Below are 15,494 nucleotides of genomic sequence, written 5' to 3'. Positions count from 1 at the left end.
TTGATTTCATCAATAAAACTGCTTTAGCATAAAATAGCTTTGTCTTTTTTAATCATTTTCGGTCGCCTCACTTGCCTGTCATACACTTTTCTTCAAGTTACAGTTCAAGTTCAGTAGTTAAGTTTACAAATCTTCGATGGTGTACTTGTCAGGTGCAAATTATTTGAAACGACCAAGTTAAGGTTCATACACATACAGAGATCTTACATATTGTGGAATAAACTATAGCCACATTAAAATAGAACTCTGGAATCTTTGGTAAACAACACAACAAATACTGGAAGCAAAGACCAGGTATGAGGCAAGCCAAAATAAAAAACTTGTGAAAACAACTCAATGGGAGAAAGAGGAAATCCTACTTAACAGAAAGGAATTAAAAACAAGCATATTACAGGACAGTAGTAGATGATAAATTGAGTTTTTTTGGTTTTTTTAAACCTCATCAATTGTCAGTATTGTGCATGGTCAACAGACACTGAAACCACAACTGCTTTCTTCTACAAAGTCATATAAATCAATCTTATTATATTGGAATCCAAATGTATAGTGCCCTGCCACTGCATTTTTTTTTCTGATCCAAAATTCGAGAGGAATTTTGCCCAAAAAAATACACTACAATACATGATCTAATATACACACACTATTCAACTAAAAATGGATAAAATTGAAAATCCTAGGGAATAATAAAGAAATGTGTATAAAATTCTTTATTCAAATGGTGTAAAAATATTCACGCCTCTGCTCACAAGACAGCAGTTTAGCTGTCAAATCACCTCCTGACAACTTTAAAAATGCACTGACACAAAGGAGTTGGGCGGTTTGGAGGTGGAAGTCTTACATCCTTTAGTGGTCGAAAATCTAACTTGAGATTTTGAGAATACCTGCTATTCCTGAGCCTCTAACTGCGCATTAGGGGATAATAAGCGCAAAAATTAAAAATGCAGCCTACCTGCCATCCGCACAAGTGGATGAGGGTTAAGGGAAAATCTTCTGGCAACATTGAATTTCCAACTAGTCTAACCTAACCAATTAGTCTCATCATTTCACAGTTGGAAAAGTAAAGAAGAAAGTAAAAAGGTATTTGTTGTTACCACAAAATTAAAAGAATTTAATGTTGTATATTTCTGACCAAAAATCAGTAAGTACAAAAATGTGTGCCTTGTTCTTATATATGTTTCATGATAAATTGGCCAAAATTAAAAATATATACTATAGCCTTTTGTAGAGCCCTGAAGAACATACAGTAAAGTGCTAAAAGCTAGGCGAAGATTTAAAATTAAAAATATTGATTGGGTTTCGTGGTCCGACTTGGTAGAGCAGCAAAATTTGGTAGAGCAGTGGCATATTTAGCCAAAGGTCGTGGGTTTGAATCCCGCTCGTGGCACTGACTTTTTTATCTCGACCAATACCTTATTTAAAGATTAATTAATTGAAATTAAAAATATCTTTCTTAGACCACATCCCTTATAACAACTAAGAGAACATTAGAAGTTTTAAAAAACATGAAAAGACTTTTCAATAAATCTATTCAAAACAGCCGAATTAAGCAGGCCCAAAATTAAGCACTACTCTATTTTAAAAAAATAAACAAATAAAAAATATATAAAATTAAAAAAATTAACTTCATCTTACACATGTGGAGGATATGATGTGCAACAATTATAGCTAAGAAATTTCATAATTAAATAAGACAGTGCTAATCTAGAATAATCCATAAAAATTTAAATACAATAAAACTTAGTTATGACACTTTGATGGAGTGAAGATAAAGAGTGGAGAAAGTGCTATTACCAGAAAAAAATAAAACAGCTAAAAATGAAAAATTATTTTTTCAAATTCCACTATGTAATGCATAGAAAGAAAAGACTTTTTCACTCTTATGGAGGCTCTTTATTACCTGCCAGCCCTGTTAGCTCTATGGTGGGAAAAATTAAAAGAGATTGTAAGAAACTAATAGTTGATCCCAAAAGTCAGTCTAGAATAAACTGCTGTACAACATGAAGCAGATAAAATTCATTTTAGGCATGCTTGCTATACAAGTTCGACCTTGGCCATAGAGCAGTGGATGCCTGCCAAAATTTATGTGGAATTTTGGGTGATAACAAAGTAACTGAATGACAAAAAGTCAGTCTTGAAATTTTCTTAATGAGGGGAGACGAATCAAAGACCAGCCTTGTGGAAAGTCTAACGAGCTTAAAAGAGACAACTTTTCAGTAGTATTGAAGGATAACTATAAATTCACTCTACCAAACCTATAAGAGAGATTTTATGTAGACTGCTCATTAGAGAGAAGAAATTCAATTCATGGCTTCCACATAAATTGTCCCTCAGCAACAAGGAAAACCGCATGGCTTATTGCATTTCACACCTAAATAGGAATCAATTGGAAGGGTTTATTTTCTATTTGGTCAATGGGGTAAGAAGTCCTTTACCGTTAGGACCATTTGCAAGAAGGATGAATCGCCGCTGTAGACGTCAAGAGCAGGTTTGCACCCTCTTAAGGTCCTACTATCTGTTTGGTGGGATATTCAAGGAATAATTTATTGAAATATCATGCAACCCAACCCTTATGGCAGAGGTATGCTGTGCCCGGCTAGATTGTCTTGGGGCAGCATTAAAGGAAAAAAGTCCAGCCCTAGTGAATACCCAAAACATCGCCTCCCATAGCTGCACTTACTCAGACTAAAATCGCATAGTTAGGCTAGCAACAGTTGCCCCACTAGACCACCAGTAGGGAATTTTTGAACAAAAACATTCTGAAAATTGAACTTACAGATTTCTTCTCGTCTTTGTGATCAAACTTTTACAAAATGGGGAAATTTCTGCTACCAGAATGGTGGCTGCATTTTATAGAAAACTAAGAAATTTTTTTAGATTAAAAATAAATTTATATTTATATTTTGAGTTTTTCTTTTTTTTGTCTAAAAAACTTTAAAAACTTATGCACATACCCAATATAACACAAATTTAAAAAAAAAATTTGTAGTACGAATTAAACACACAAACAATTAAATTTACTTAAAAACATTACATATTACTTGTTAGATGAGCCCAGCTTAAAATGATTAGTTCAAGATTGTGAGATGCGGTCTGGTGTGATGTAAGTTTATAAAAACATTTCCTTTATTGTGTCAACATTTTGATCTTATTGAAGATCATCTTCAATAAAGACTAAATGTTGGCACGATAAAGAAAAATTTTTCGGAACCTACATCACACCAGACCACATCTCATGATCTCTAAATAATCATTAATTAACTGTCACTAAATACTACATACCAGCTTAAAATATTCATCTATTATTTTTTATTTAATGCAAACTATTTTCATTCCAAAATATCTATTTACAGTAAAACCTCCATTATCCAGAGTTCGATTATCCGGGAATACAATTATCCAGTCCATATGTATGTATCCGTATATGTATACTATAGGTAGTAGAGCAACAAACTTCTGATTCAAAGAATGCTGTCATTTGTCTTGTTCCTATAAAATTTCCACCAGTCTATTTGCATTGAACCCATTCATTACAACCATCATTCTGCAGACCATTTTTCAATTTGACCTTTTGGAAATTTTTGAATCAAAATGTTTTCTGATAGATGCATATTAATAAAAGTCTTCTTGATTAACCTTTTAATTAATGCATGAAAATAATAAATTCCGTTAACTAGGGTTTTCGATTTTCCATTCATCCCCCCCATCATTACTCTGAATATGTAGGTTTTACTGTAGATTGATATTTCGGAATGTTTCGTCTTCTACTTCTGTGTAAAAAAAAATGTACAAATCATCTTTAATCCATGCCAAAACAGATTATTTTCTGTTATTTTGCATGATTCTGTTTCATTTTCCCTTTCTTTTGACACATCAAACAGGGGTGCAAGGCTTAAACCTTGGATCAAAGTTCAAATCAACAAACAAGTTATCGAATTCACAGAAACATTTTGTAGGCGAGAGAAAATTGTCGAAATTGCAATTTTGTGAACACAAAATTAATTTAATGTTGACATATCATCTAATGACACTTTAAAAAATCAAAAATGTTAGAAAAATGTGTTCATTAATCCTTCTATTGGAGAATTACAACCAGGAAATAATTGTAAACAGGAGCATTATATCGAAGTTTTACTGTATATTTAATAAAAGGTAGTTCATTTTTTAAATTATATTTTATATATACTCATATTATTATTATGTTAAATAATATACTCATATTATTTAATCTTAATCAATGAAACAAAACTTTCCCAAACTTGATATTAAATTAATTAGAAAGAACAAACCAAGAATTTCTGCTTTCTTACCTAATAAATTGAGAATTACATCCTGCATCAATTTTTTTTTTTTGCTAATATATGCGTACTATTTTATGTTTATAAAAATAATGCCACATTTCCACAAATTATACTCTGCAGCCACGATTCATGCAATTAAATACTACACGTTCATGTACAATAAATAGAGAGAAAATAATTTAGAAGAGATAGCAAAGCTTTTCATGCAATAAATTTAGAAGAAGAGAATTTTGCAAGGTGTGGAATGTCAACACGATGGAAAAAAATAAATATATTATACACAGGAAGTTACGTATATTATTTCTTTTCTTTTTATCTGATAATCTATAACAATTGTTTATACACATAACTTCAATATTACACATTCAAAGACAAAAGAAACCGGACACTTGTATTTATTTATTTTCCATAAAAAATTATTTATAATTCAATGAAATGTAAACGACATTATCCACACACACACCAAAGTTGTCTAGGTTAGTTTATTTTATATGTATTTGCAGAGTGATAGGGGGAAGGTTACTGGCATAAAGTCAAAAACTCTTATGACTACCCAGATGGGTGAATGTATTTATTTGCACGAGTGGTTAAGTGTGTATGTACACGGTGTGGAATATTGAGTTCCTGTCGAACCAACTAAGGATCGTGAATGCACAATTTTTACTGTGTGTACGTGAATGTACACCTTGGATGAATGAAGGGGGGGTCAAGGTAAATATCACCTTGCCAGGTTCCTAACAGTAGGTTTAGGCTGTAAGTAATTTTAGTGTAGGTGTAGGGGGTGGGGTCTCAGCCATATATCGAGAACTCCTTAAGCTCAGGATAGATTATTGACTTAGGATATTTTAATGATGTGTAGAAGTGTTAACTATCAAAGATAGAGGTAAAAAACTAATGCCCTATAGACAAAATGTGAGGAGCCGGCAATAGCCCTAGTAGCCATCGGGGGGGGGGGGATTTAGAACTTCTTGTTTACCTTTAAACCTTTATAGTGTGTTACTCATTCTTTTACACTCTCTGGATTAAAAATAAAGAAAATCAGTTCAATTTCATCCTTTCCAGAGCCAACTTGTCAAGTGATTAATTTACTTTTTCAATGTTTTCAATGATGCAACAATAATTGACAGTAAAAAAATTATTATTGAATTTTATTTCTTAAAGATCTCACCTGGGCAAATGCTGTTTATTACATAGCCCAAATCTTGAGTGTGCCACACTTTGCCATCAAAGATGGCCTATAGTGGTTTAGGGCCACTGGAAGTCTATATTGAAGCGAAAGAAGTAACCACAATGTATGACAGCTAGAGACGATCGTTTTATTGCTTTTACCGTACTACAGAACTATCATTTAACAGCTTCCTTGATATGTAGTCAACTCCAAACTGTCCTTAACGTAAGGGTGAGCTCTAAACCAGTCATTAGAAGGCTTTGAGAGAATAGCCTACTCTCTAGACATCCGGCATAAATTTCTCTACTACTGGAGAGGCATCAAGTAGAGCTATTCATTCACAAATTAATCACTTGGACACTTGAACCATGGAGGGAGGGCTATTCTCTTTTCCGATGAGTACCAATTTGGTTTGTGGCAATTAGATGCCAGGACCATGGAGACGTGGAGAACATATTGTTTGATTATCATACAGAATGGACCTTTGACTGCACTACATTGATGAAGTTTTGGAAGATGTGGTCTCATTCGATCCATTCATGTTAATGCATGATAATGCCCGACCACATGTAGCTCCAATGTACCAAATTCTTAGATGATGTAGGAATTAGTACAATGTTTGGCCAGCACGTTCTCCTGACATGAATCCTATAGAGCACCTATGGGATATGATAAAGAGGCGGGTTAGGCATCGTTTGCCACCACCAACAAGCATTGAGCAGCTTCAAACCGCTCTTGCAGAAGAATGAAATCCTGTTTTACAAGATGAAATCCGATCAATTATTTACTCGATGCCTAGAAGACTGAAGGCCATCTGCAAGGCTAGAGGAGGTAATAAGTGTTGTTAAGAGCCAAACTAGGGAGTTCAATTTTAATCTATCAGTAAAAGATTTCCGGTGTTTTAATTAATTAAATAATTTTTGTTAACAATTGTTCATTTTTTGTCAATAATTAGTTTAAATTGTAAAAGAATAATTATGTTTTTAGGCTTATATTATTCCCTCCTTCATAATTCCCCTTTTAGTTTAGCAATAAGTCATTGTATGTAAAAAAAATATTAATTATGTATAATTATTATTTAGAACTATATTTTATTGTGTAAGTAATCATAAATCCCATTTTTAATGTTTTATTTTTATCCCATATATGTGTTTTATATATTTAAAATATCAATAATATGCAATTATTCTTAACATACTGTTAAGCTAGCTGTTAGTAAGGTTCAAGGTTCAAGGAGTTAAATATTCAATATGATAAACATGAAACGTTTTTAAAATATAAGTGGAGCTACAATCCAAACCACTATTTTTTTTCAAACTTTTTTTTAACAAAGGAAAATTGTAAAGCATAAACATGTTTATCATATATCATTAATAATTATGTCTCTCACCTTTCTTGGTACAGTCATTGATATGACTTGACATAATCCAGAATTGTTCAGACGATAAAATCTTGCAATTTCACAAGAAGTTACATCGCATCCCCTTTTAGGCATGCTTCCTATGCCTCTTTGTGGATCGGGCGTTTGAAATGTATTAATATAATGGACAAACGGCGGTTCTGCGGTAATTTCAAAATACCTAATGACACTGTCACCCTACAAAAATTAAAATTCAATAAACGATAGTGGGTTTAATAAAGGATCTATACCTTTCCACAAAGATATACTAAATTGGTGTCAGGATCATAAATCGGAAACATGACGCCATTACTGGTATCTAGTTCCATCATAACAATTGGTTCAGTGAGATGTTCAGGCGCTCGAAGTGAATACTGTCGTTCAGACATTTTGCTAAATCCTGTTGTAAAAATTAGGCCGCTTTTAAGATAAATTGCTCGTGTCGCTTTACTCCCTTCATGACAAACTGCTTCCTAAAAATTAAAAGTTATGAAATTCAAGGCAAAAAATGTAATAATCATTTTCAATACTTCTTCGACTTCTCCAGTTCTAGGATTTATAATTCGCATTTTTTTATCTTTACAAGTAGTCAACAACTGAGAACCATCCCAATTCCAACAAGCACTAAAAACAATGTCAGGATGGCAATCAATGTGAATTAGAACTTCTCCAGTTCCAACATTCCATAGCACAACCTGATTATCAGAACCTGAAGCAAACGTGATTAAATGAAAACAAGGCTCTTTCCTTTTTTTGTTTTTATTTTTACAACAGTATTTATTTTTAAATATTACAAGTAAAATTGTTAATACATAACAAAATGTGACACTATGGTGCAAGAATCACCCAGTAACACTTCTACAAGGGACAATGTATTGCTGTTCAAATGGTCGCAAGACCTGGCTTGCTGGCTATTTGGCAAATTCCACTGGCTGCTTTAATCTCCTGGGAGGATTATTGGGGATAGTATGGGCTATTTAGCTTAAAACTGGGTGTTATGAAAGGGATTTGTGGAATTTTATGTATCAGGATTTTATGACATCTTTCACAAAAGGAATTTTAAGGTCATTGGATCATCATAAGGATCGTGCTATTGGATACATAGTAGGGAGGGTTTACCATTTTTCAGAGGATTTTAGATTCAGAAATTTGGATGTGGATATAGATGGAATGCTTGATTGAACTCCACAGATCGATACCTTATGCCCATTATTGTTTTGTATAGCAATCGTTTGTTTTAAGTTGTAAAAGTGTTTTGTAATATCAAGAGAGTTCCTGTTTTTTGAATCTTGTATGTGTTTTCCATGTTAGTTTTTTGATGATAGACAGTCTGAGATAGCAGACGTGGTTAACTATAGTCATATAAGCACTTGAAATTCTATTAATACTTTTATGAATAATTAATTTATTACCAGCTGTTAAAAGAACGTTTAATGCAGTCGGATGCCAGAGGACTAAACCGACTCTCCTTTGATGGTAAACAAGATCCACTACAGGTTCAGTCAAAGTTCTGAAAAAACAATCATATTCATAACTAATATAAAAAAAAAAAATTGTTTATACTGTTACAAAATATAAAAGTTGTAATTAATCACCGAGAAATACCACCATCTGGAATTTGCCAAACTTTTACGACACAATCCTCAGAACCGGATGCAATAACGTTATCATTATGAGGACACCAAGCGATATCCAAAACAGGTCCTTTATGACCCCCGACCAAAGGGTGATCTGCTGCTATTCTGCCAACCTTTCAATTTAAAAAAAAAAAAAAAAAGTATTATATAAATAATAATTATGACAAGCTTACTTGATAAGATGTACCTTGTTGTGAGGTAAAACAACAAAAGCACCACCACCAGCTGACTCAACAATAATAGCTAAAAATTTTGGATTAACTGCGCAAAACGTTGAATCCCATGATGATTTTGAAACTCTTATATTATCGTAACATTGCTCTTTTTTCAAGGCAGTTCCATAAACGTGCCTAAATTTGCTGTTTCTAACCACACGGAAAGACATCTAAAATGTTAAACATTCAATTTAATAGAGACAATTCTAAAATATATATAAAGGGGTTAAATATTAAATCTACCTTATATTGTGCTGGCTCACTGATGGGGAGATATTAAAGAATGAAATGCAAGCGAAGTAACTGAAAACATTAGAAAAAATTAAACATGGTACAAATGTAGAAAATTAAAATACAAATTTAAAAAGCAAGAAAAGTACCCAATAAATTTAAACATTTTAATTTTGAAATTGATTTTTATATACTAGCATAAATTTATTTACAGGTTCAACTCACAGTGTTACGATTATTTAGAGATTGTGGGATGCGGTCTGGAGTGATGTAGGATTACAAAACAAAACAAAAACAAAAAAGTAATTAAAATAATTAATATGGCCAATTAGACCACTAAACATAAATGGTTTAGAAAACCATTGTTTTATCGTGCCAACATTTTGATATTTATTGAGATACCTACATCACATCAGACCGTATCTCACGATCTCTAAATTATCGTAAATTGTAAGTTGAACCTATAAATAAATTTATGCCATCACACGATCTCTAAATGATCATTAATTAACGTTACTAAATACTACACATCACAGTGTTACTTTTTTATTAGTAATAATCTTAAAATTAGCATCTGTATTTGTAGAATAGTGATCAAGAAAAATATACAATTGAAAAAATCAAACAAGAAAAGGTCCTCTGTTAATAAGGATAAGTTGAAAAATATGGTACTTTTCTTGTCTTTTTAAAAAATATATTTATTTGTTATGGTTAATTTTTATTCCCATTCATACTGGGGGGCTTTACATTCAACTTCATTTACAGGTGTTGTGGATGAGGAATCGGAAAAATTCAAGGAGAGTAATGTTGGGTATTAACCTACGACCTGGTCTAGTCTAACACAAAATGAGAGACTGGTATTAGTACCCTAACCAACTCGGCAAAACATCATCACAAATGTACACACAAAAACCAAAAACACTAAACACTTTTATTTTGTTGTTTAATTCAAACTAAGTATTCTTATCATTATATTTATTATAACATACTTTTTTAACGTAAACCAAATTAAACAAGATCAGAAATTCATAAGTTTTAATAAAAATTATTTAATTATGGTGGGTTGAAAGCAAATTCACCAAAACACCAGAAAATCATTTACTGATGTATTAAAATTGAACTATCTTGTTTTGATCTTAATAATGTGTATGACCTCCTCTGGCCTCATGGGAGGCCTTAAGTTTCCTAGGCATCAAGTAAATAAGGGAATGGATTTCATCTTGTGAAGCAGAATCTCATTCTTCAACAAGATCAGTTTGAAGCTGTTTAACGTGCTTGCTGGAGGCGACGAACAATGCTTAACCCGTCTCTTTTATCATGTCCCAAAAATGCTCTATAGGATTCATGTTAGGAGAATGTGCTGGCCAACCACTGTGCTAATTCCTACATCATCCAAGAAATGGGTGACTGACAACTCAAGCTACAAGCGGTCAAGCATCACCTTGCATTAACATGAAATCGTCCCAAATAAATGGAGCGAACGGAACTACAGCTTCCTGAAGAACTTCCTTAATGTACATTAGTCCAGTCAGAGATTCTTTATGATAATCAGGTCGGTCGGTACAGGTATGGACTTAATTCCACCCCATACTGTAAGTGACTGTCTTTGAAAAGGGTATGACTTATGCATGGCACATGAAGCAAAGCATACTCCAGATGGTCCCATCTGATTGCCACAAACCAAATCGGCACTCATCTGTGAAGAAATCCCCCCCCCAATGGTTGAAGTGTACAAGTGTGTAATTTATGAATAGTCATCTTTCTATTCAATGCCTCTCCAGTAGTAGAGAACCTTATGCGGGACGTCTAGAAACTAGGCTTTTTTCACCAAGCCTTCTGATGACTGTTTTATAGTGACCCTTACGTTTTTTTTTTGTTTTTTTTTTTCGTTATGATCTATATACAGGGTGAATTGCTACTCGTGCTACAAACTTCTCCAGTAGATTCTTCACCCTAAAATGAACAAAAAAGTTCATATTGTCCATGGTCCNTGGTTGAGAATCGGACCATGGACAATATGAACTTTTTTGTTCATTTTAGGGTGAAGAATCTACTGGAGAAGTTTGTAGCACGAGTAGCAATTCACCCTGTATATTAGCCATGTGACAATTGTTATATGTGTGTTCAAATTGGGGGGGGTTTATCGTGAAAGAAGGGCCAGAGGCGACGGTGGGAATCGAACCCACGACCGCGGCGTGAGAGTCTCTCATGCTAACCACTCGGCTACCGCAGTCCCCGACCCTTACGTTAAAACCCCTTATGGACCATTTGGAGTTGACTATTATGAAAGCCGATAAAATACAGTTCCATAGAGTGGTAAGAGCAATAAAACTATCATCCTTAACTATTTTATATCACAGTCGACCACTACCTTCTCTTCAAACCTCTAAACCACCAAAGCATCTGTCCGGGTGAGATCTCAACTTAAAACCAAGCTTTAAAAAAAATTACTCAAAATGATTGTTTCACCAACAAAAACCTAGTTATTATGGAAAATAAACAAATAAATAAAGTGGCTTTTTTTTCTTTTTCTTCTACAGGTGAAATGAATACTTATTTAATAAAATAAACACTAACTGAAGACGTAGCAACCATCATAGACATGTTGAATCCCTCTTAAATAATTCATAAATTATTCAGCTTAAAAATAAATTGGATTTTATTACTTACTATTTAGAGAGAGTGAGATGCAATCTGGCTTTTCATCTCACAACCTCTAAGTAATCATTAATTAATGGTCACTAAATACTACACACCTACTACATTATGATTTTTGTTTTGAAATACTCAAGTCTGCACATTATAACAAAAATGATTTCTTTAATTTTTTCAATGTATTAACTATCTGTTGTCTTTGACATTTATAATATTAGATTATTTCCATTCTGAGGAACTTTCTCATGATAAAATTATTGTGTGATCACAATAGAAACAACAGCAAATTTTTATATGGTTGTATGATAAGATGGATATGTCATCATAGAATGGCTTCTTTTCTTATCCCCCCCTTCAGAAATTTAATAATAAAGTGTAATCAAATATATAAATTCAAGGGCAATTTTAAAAAAATATATTGATATAAAATTGTTTGAAAGAAAAAAATTCCATTACATATTATAAAATATCAATCATCATAGCAAATGATTTTAAAAATTTTATATAAGTAAAGAATAAAACCATTTTTAAAAAATTTTACTTTTCTTATCATTTTGACCTACCTATCCTTGCTGTTCTGGTCTGCAAGACTATTTTGAACTTTTCACAGTTTTCAGTGCTCTTTTGAGACAAAGATTCATCAATGACTCCCACCCAACTGTAGGATGTCGTTCATGGCTCCTTATAGAGAGCATGTAGGAATACTACTCGATATGAAAATTGCACTTAAGCAAATCAGCAATTCTTTGGCTCCCCATTCCATATTTTGGAGAAACAGGGCTGTTTTATTGTAGATATCTTATTTTGTGTATCCTTTTGTTTATACTGAGAATGTACTTATTAGTGCGAATGTATAGTGAAACAGGGACGAAGGTGGATTGAGTACTCCATACAATATTCTGGATCCCCAACTTCTGTGGTTTTTTTCTTGCTTTTTCAAATTATGGTGGAATAGTTTCCAGGAAAGAAAACAAAAAACTGATTGAACTTTAATTTTACACAATGCATTTTTTTTTTAAATTGAATTAGAACAATAAATGTAACAATGTTGTTTATTGACATTGATACAATTTTCAAAATTTTATATAAAGTAATAAAATTAGTTTGAAATATTCACTGTTTTACTGCATATGAGGATTTGCAGCTTACTGTGACAAAAATGAAAGGCAAAGTAGTCAAATAGTAATTTTCCCATGGATTCGCTAGCTTATAATAAACTATTTTAGCAGAGTGCCACCTCAAGTAGGCCACTATGCCGAGTTGTAAGTTAGTAACATTGCTACACCCTAAGTTAAGTAACGTTGCTGGGGTGTAAGTTGGCAACTATGCTTTGGTGTAAGTTAGAAACATTGCTCCCACCTCAAGTAGGCCACTTGCTGAGTTGTAAGTGGTAACATTGCTACCATCTCATGAAGGTGACTATGCTGAGGTATAGTTGATAACAATGCTACCACTTCAGTCAGACAATTATCCTGAATTGGAATTTGGTAACATTGTTAGTACCTAAGATAAATTAGAGTATATATGTAATAGCTACCATCTCAGGTATACAGGTGTGCTGAGGTGTAAGTTTGTAACATTGCTACTAACCCAGGCAAGCTGCTATGCTGAGGTGTAAGCTGGTAACATTGCTACCAACTGAGTAAGGCCACTTACAATAAATTTTCAAAATAAAGAAAAGATTAAAGAAAGTAATGTTGAGATTGAAGTATTGTAGTAATTTCACTAATTTCGTGGTCCGCTTGACCAATTATTGTAGTAATGCTGACACCGCTGAAATTGGAAATTTTACAATGAGCTTACGCAATTTTTTACATTTGTTACTTTTGCACAATGCCGACGATGTGACAGTGGAGAAAATATTTAGAATTTTAAATTATCCCCCCTCAAAAAAAGGGTTAAATATCAGAGGTAGCCCACATATGTTTAGGAGTCATAATAGATTGTATTAATTATTTCAATTAATTATAATTTTTATATAAAATCTTAGTTGAGAGGAAAGAGCGAAAATTCAAAAGGTTGTATATACAGATACGGAGTTGGTGTCTGAGTGGATCTAACTCACGATAGCTCAAGAGGTTCGAGCAGCGGTGTATTGAGCCATAGGTCGTGGGTTCGAATCCCTCTCGTGACATTAACTTTTTCATCTTAACCAAGACCTTAGATTAAAAATATAATTAATTGAAATTAAGAGGTAGTCTTATTCATTTGTAAATTGGCCTCTTTTGTAACAATAATAAAACCTCTGTTTATCGAGTCTATTAGTGTACATGAATGCACTTCAGTGTTCAAAATAGTCATTTTTTTGTTATTTCAATGCCTCTTTTTTTTTAAAGAAATAATTACAAGAAGGGGATTGTTAAGTAGTCTAGTTTATCGTCCAAAAAAATGTTTTAGTTACAATAGTAAAATTAAAGAAGAAAATGTAAAAAAAAAATTGGGCCACTGGCATGTAAATAGTGCACAAAGTAAACCATAATCCGTTAGACACGTTTATTATGGAGGGCAATAACTGTTCACTTCTATAAACAGAAGAAGGACTGATTAACCGTAAATACTTTATAATGACAACAATAAATAAAGTGGTTATTTTCAGTTTAATGACGTGTTTATTATTTTTTTTATATATTTTTTACTGCGTGATAAAAGGGGAAAATCGAATCAGGCAGGGATCATTGGGCTACATCTACTTGCAACGGGCGTCCACGTTGTGGTTTCACCCGTTTTTATGAATATTCAGTACTAAAAATAAATATTTCTAGTCGGTTTTGGGTTGAGATGCGGGGAATGAGGAAAGGAAACGAAAAAGGGAAGGGGCACACAAACTCAATTAAATGCGCTTTGGAAATGATTCATCTTTTAGAAATAGACGATAACGGAGAAATTTTTAATGACTAAGGCTTATGAATAAAATGTAAAAAATTGTCGTTTAATAAAAATTTAAAAATATTTTTAAAAAAGGAAATTGTAATGGGCGAAATTAATTAACACTTTTAATAAATAAATTTTAAAAAAAGGTCGAGACTAAATTTTACTTTCTCGTCGGGTGGAAATTTGTTTTTTAACTGTAGTGGATCAGTGCTATGGTGAGGAATTTCAATTTTTTTTCGCTCAGGACGAAACTGCAAGGATTCCCAACTTAGTCGATCCGCTCTGGGTAATGCACAAAAAATTTAAAGGGCGGCGGGAAGGCAATGCAAAAGTTTTATGGTCGAAAAAGTACCACTACCGAGGTGACAACAAAACTGGCCGAAAATGAAAAAAAAGCAAAATTAAAAAAAAAAGAGGCAGAAAAAAAAGGCAAGTTAAAATAAAAATAAATAAGGACTTGATTCGTTCCGTCCGTGGAATAACAAATCCCCCGCGAAGAAACATCGGTCAAAGGCTGGGGATGATAAGGGGAGGTATAGGATTCCCAGAATCACATATCCTTATTTGGCAATATGAATAATTTTACCGATACTCGGGAAAACGGACGTTCACCCGATGAAAGGTGATTTCCAGGGGATCCTCACACCAACGGATCTTGAAATAATGATGCCGAGATCTTCCTGTTATCTGCGTCGAGTCTTTGAAATGAGCCGAGTTACATATCCCGTCCCAACATTTTCTCACAACTGAAACTGACTGTTTACTGAAAATCAAACAATCGATCAGCTGGTTCGGAATGAGAGTTGCTGGTTAACCTACCGGCTCACTTCCCACACTTAGGCTTTTTATGGGCTTTTATCCTTTTAACACACGAAAAAGGATAGTTTTCGTCAATCCGACAATTATTTTTTGTGGCGAAATCCATAAGTTTTCATCAAAATTTGGCAACAATATTACGGTTCATTGTATGCAAACCGACATGTCTATACTTGTTATGACGTTCGAGTGACATCATGGTTA

The 15,494-nt window shown here is 33.2% G+C and overlaps 1 protein-coding gene across 2 annotated transcripts in view; it reads right to left on the bottom strand.

Annotated features, from left to right (window-relative positions):
* LOC106665345 (coronin-6) overlaps positions 1 to 15,258 on the bottom strand; it is a 31,710-nt gene extending 16,452 nt beyond the window's left edge. For both annotated transcript variants that reach the window (XM_014391693.2, XM_014391692.2), the window contains exons 1-8: positions 15,061 to 15,258; positions 8,961 to 9,020; positions 8,690 to 8,887; positions 8,461 to 8,615; positions 8,278 to 8,375; positions 7,396 to 7,574; positions 7,117 to 7,338; positions 6,857 to 7,063 (exon numbers count right to left, since the gene is read on the bottom strand). In XM_014391693.2, coding sequence (XP_014247179.1) covers positions 6,857 to 7,063; positions 7,117 to 7,338; positions 7,396 to 7,574; positions 8,278 to 8,375; positions 8,461 to 8,615; positions 8,690 to 8,887 — 1,059 coding nt within the window. In that variant the 5' untranslated portion in view covers positions 8,961 to 9,020; positions 15,061 to 15,258. The remainder of the gene's footprint in view (positions 1 to 6,856; positions 7,064 to 7,116; positions 7,339 to 7,395; positions 7,575 to 8,277; positions 8,376 to 8,460; positions 8,616 to 8,689; positions 8,888 to 8,960; positions 9,021 to 15,060) is intronic.
* Positions 15,259 to 15,494: the final 236 nt, after the last annotated feature.

The sequence above is a fragment of the Cimex lectularius genome, unplaced genomic scaffold (genome assembly GCF_000648675.2).
Source record: "Cimex lectularius strain Harlan isolate CLEC.00 unplaced genomic scaffold, Clec_2.1 scaffold9, whole genome shotgun sequence".
NCBI classification, from domain to species: domain Eukaryota; kingdom Metazoa; phylum Arthropoda; class Insecta; order Hemiptera; family Cimicidae; genus Cimex; species Cimex lectularius.
The sequence above is the reverse complement of the archived record's forward strand: the minus strand, read 5'-3'. Positions and strand labels throughout refer to the sequence as shown.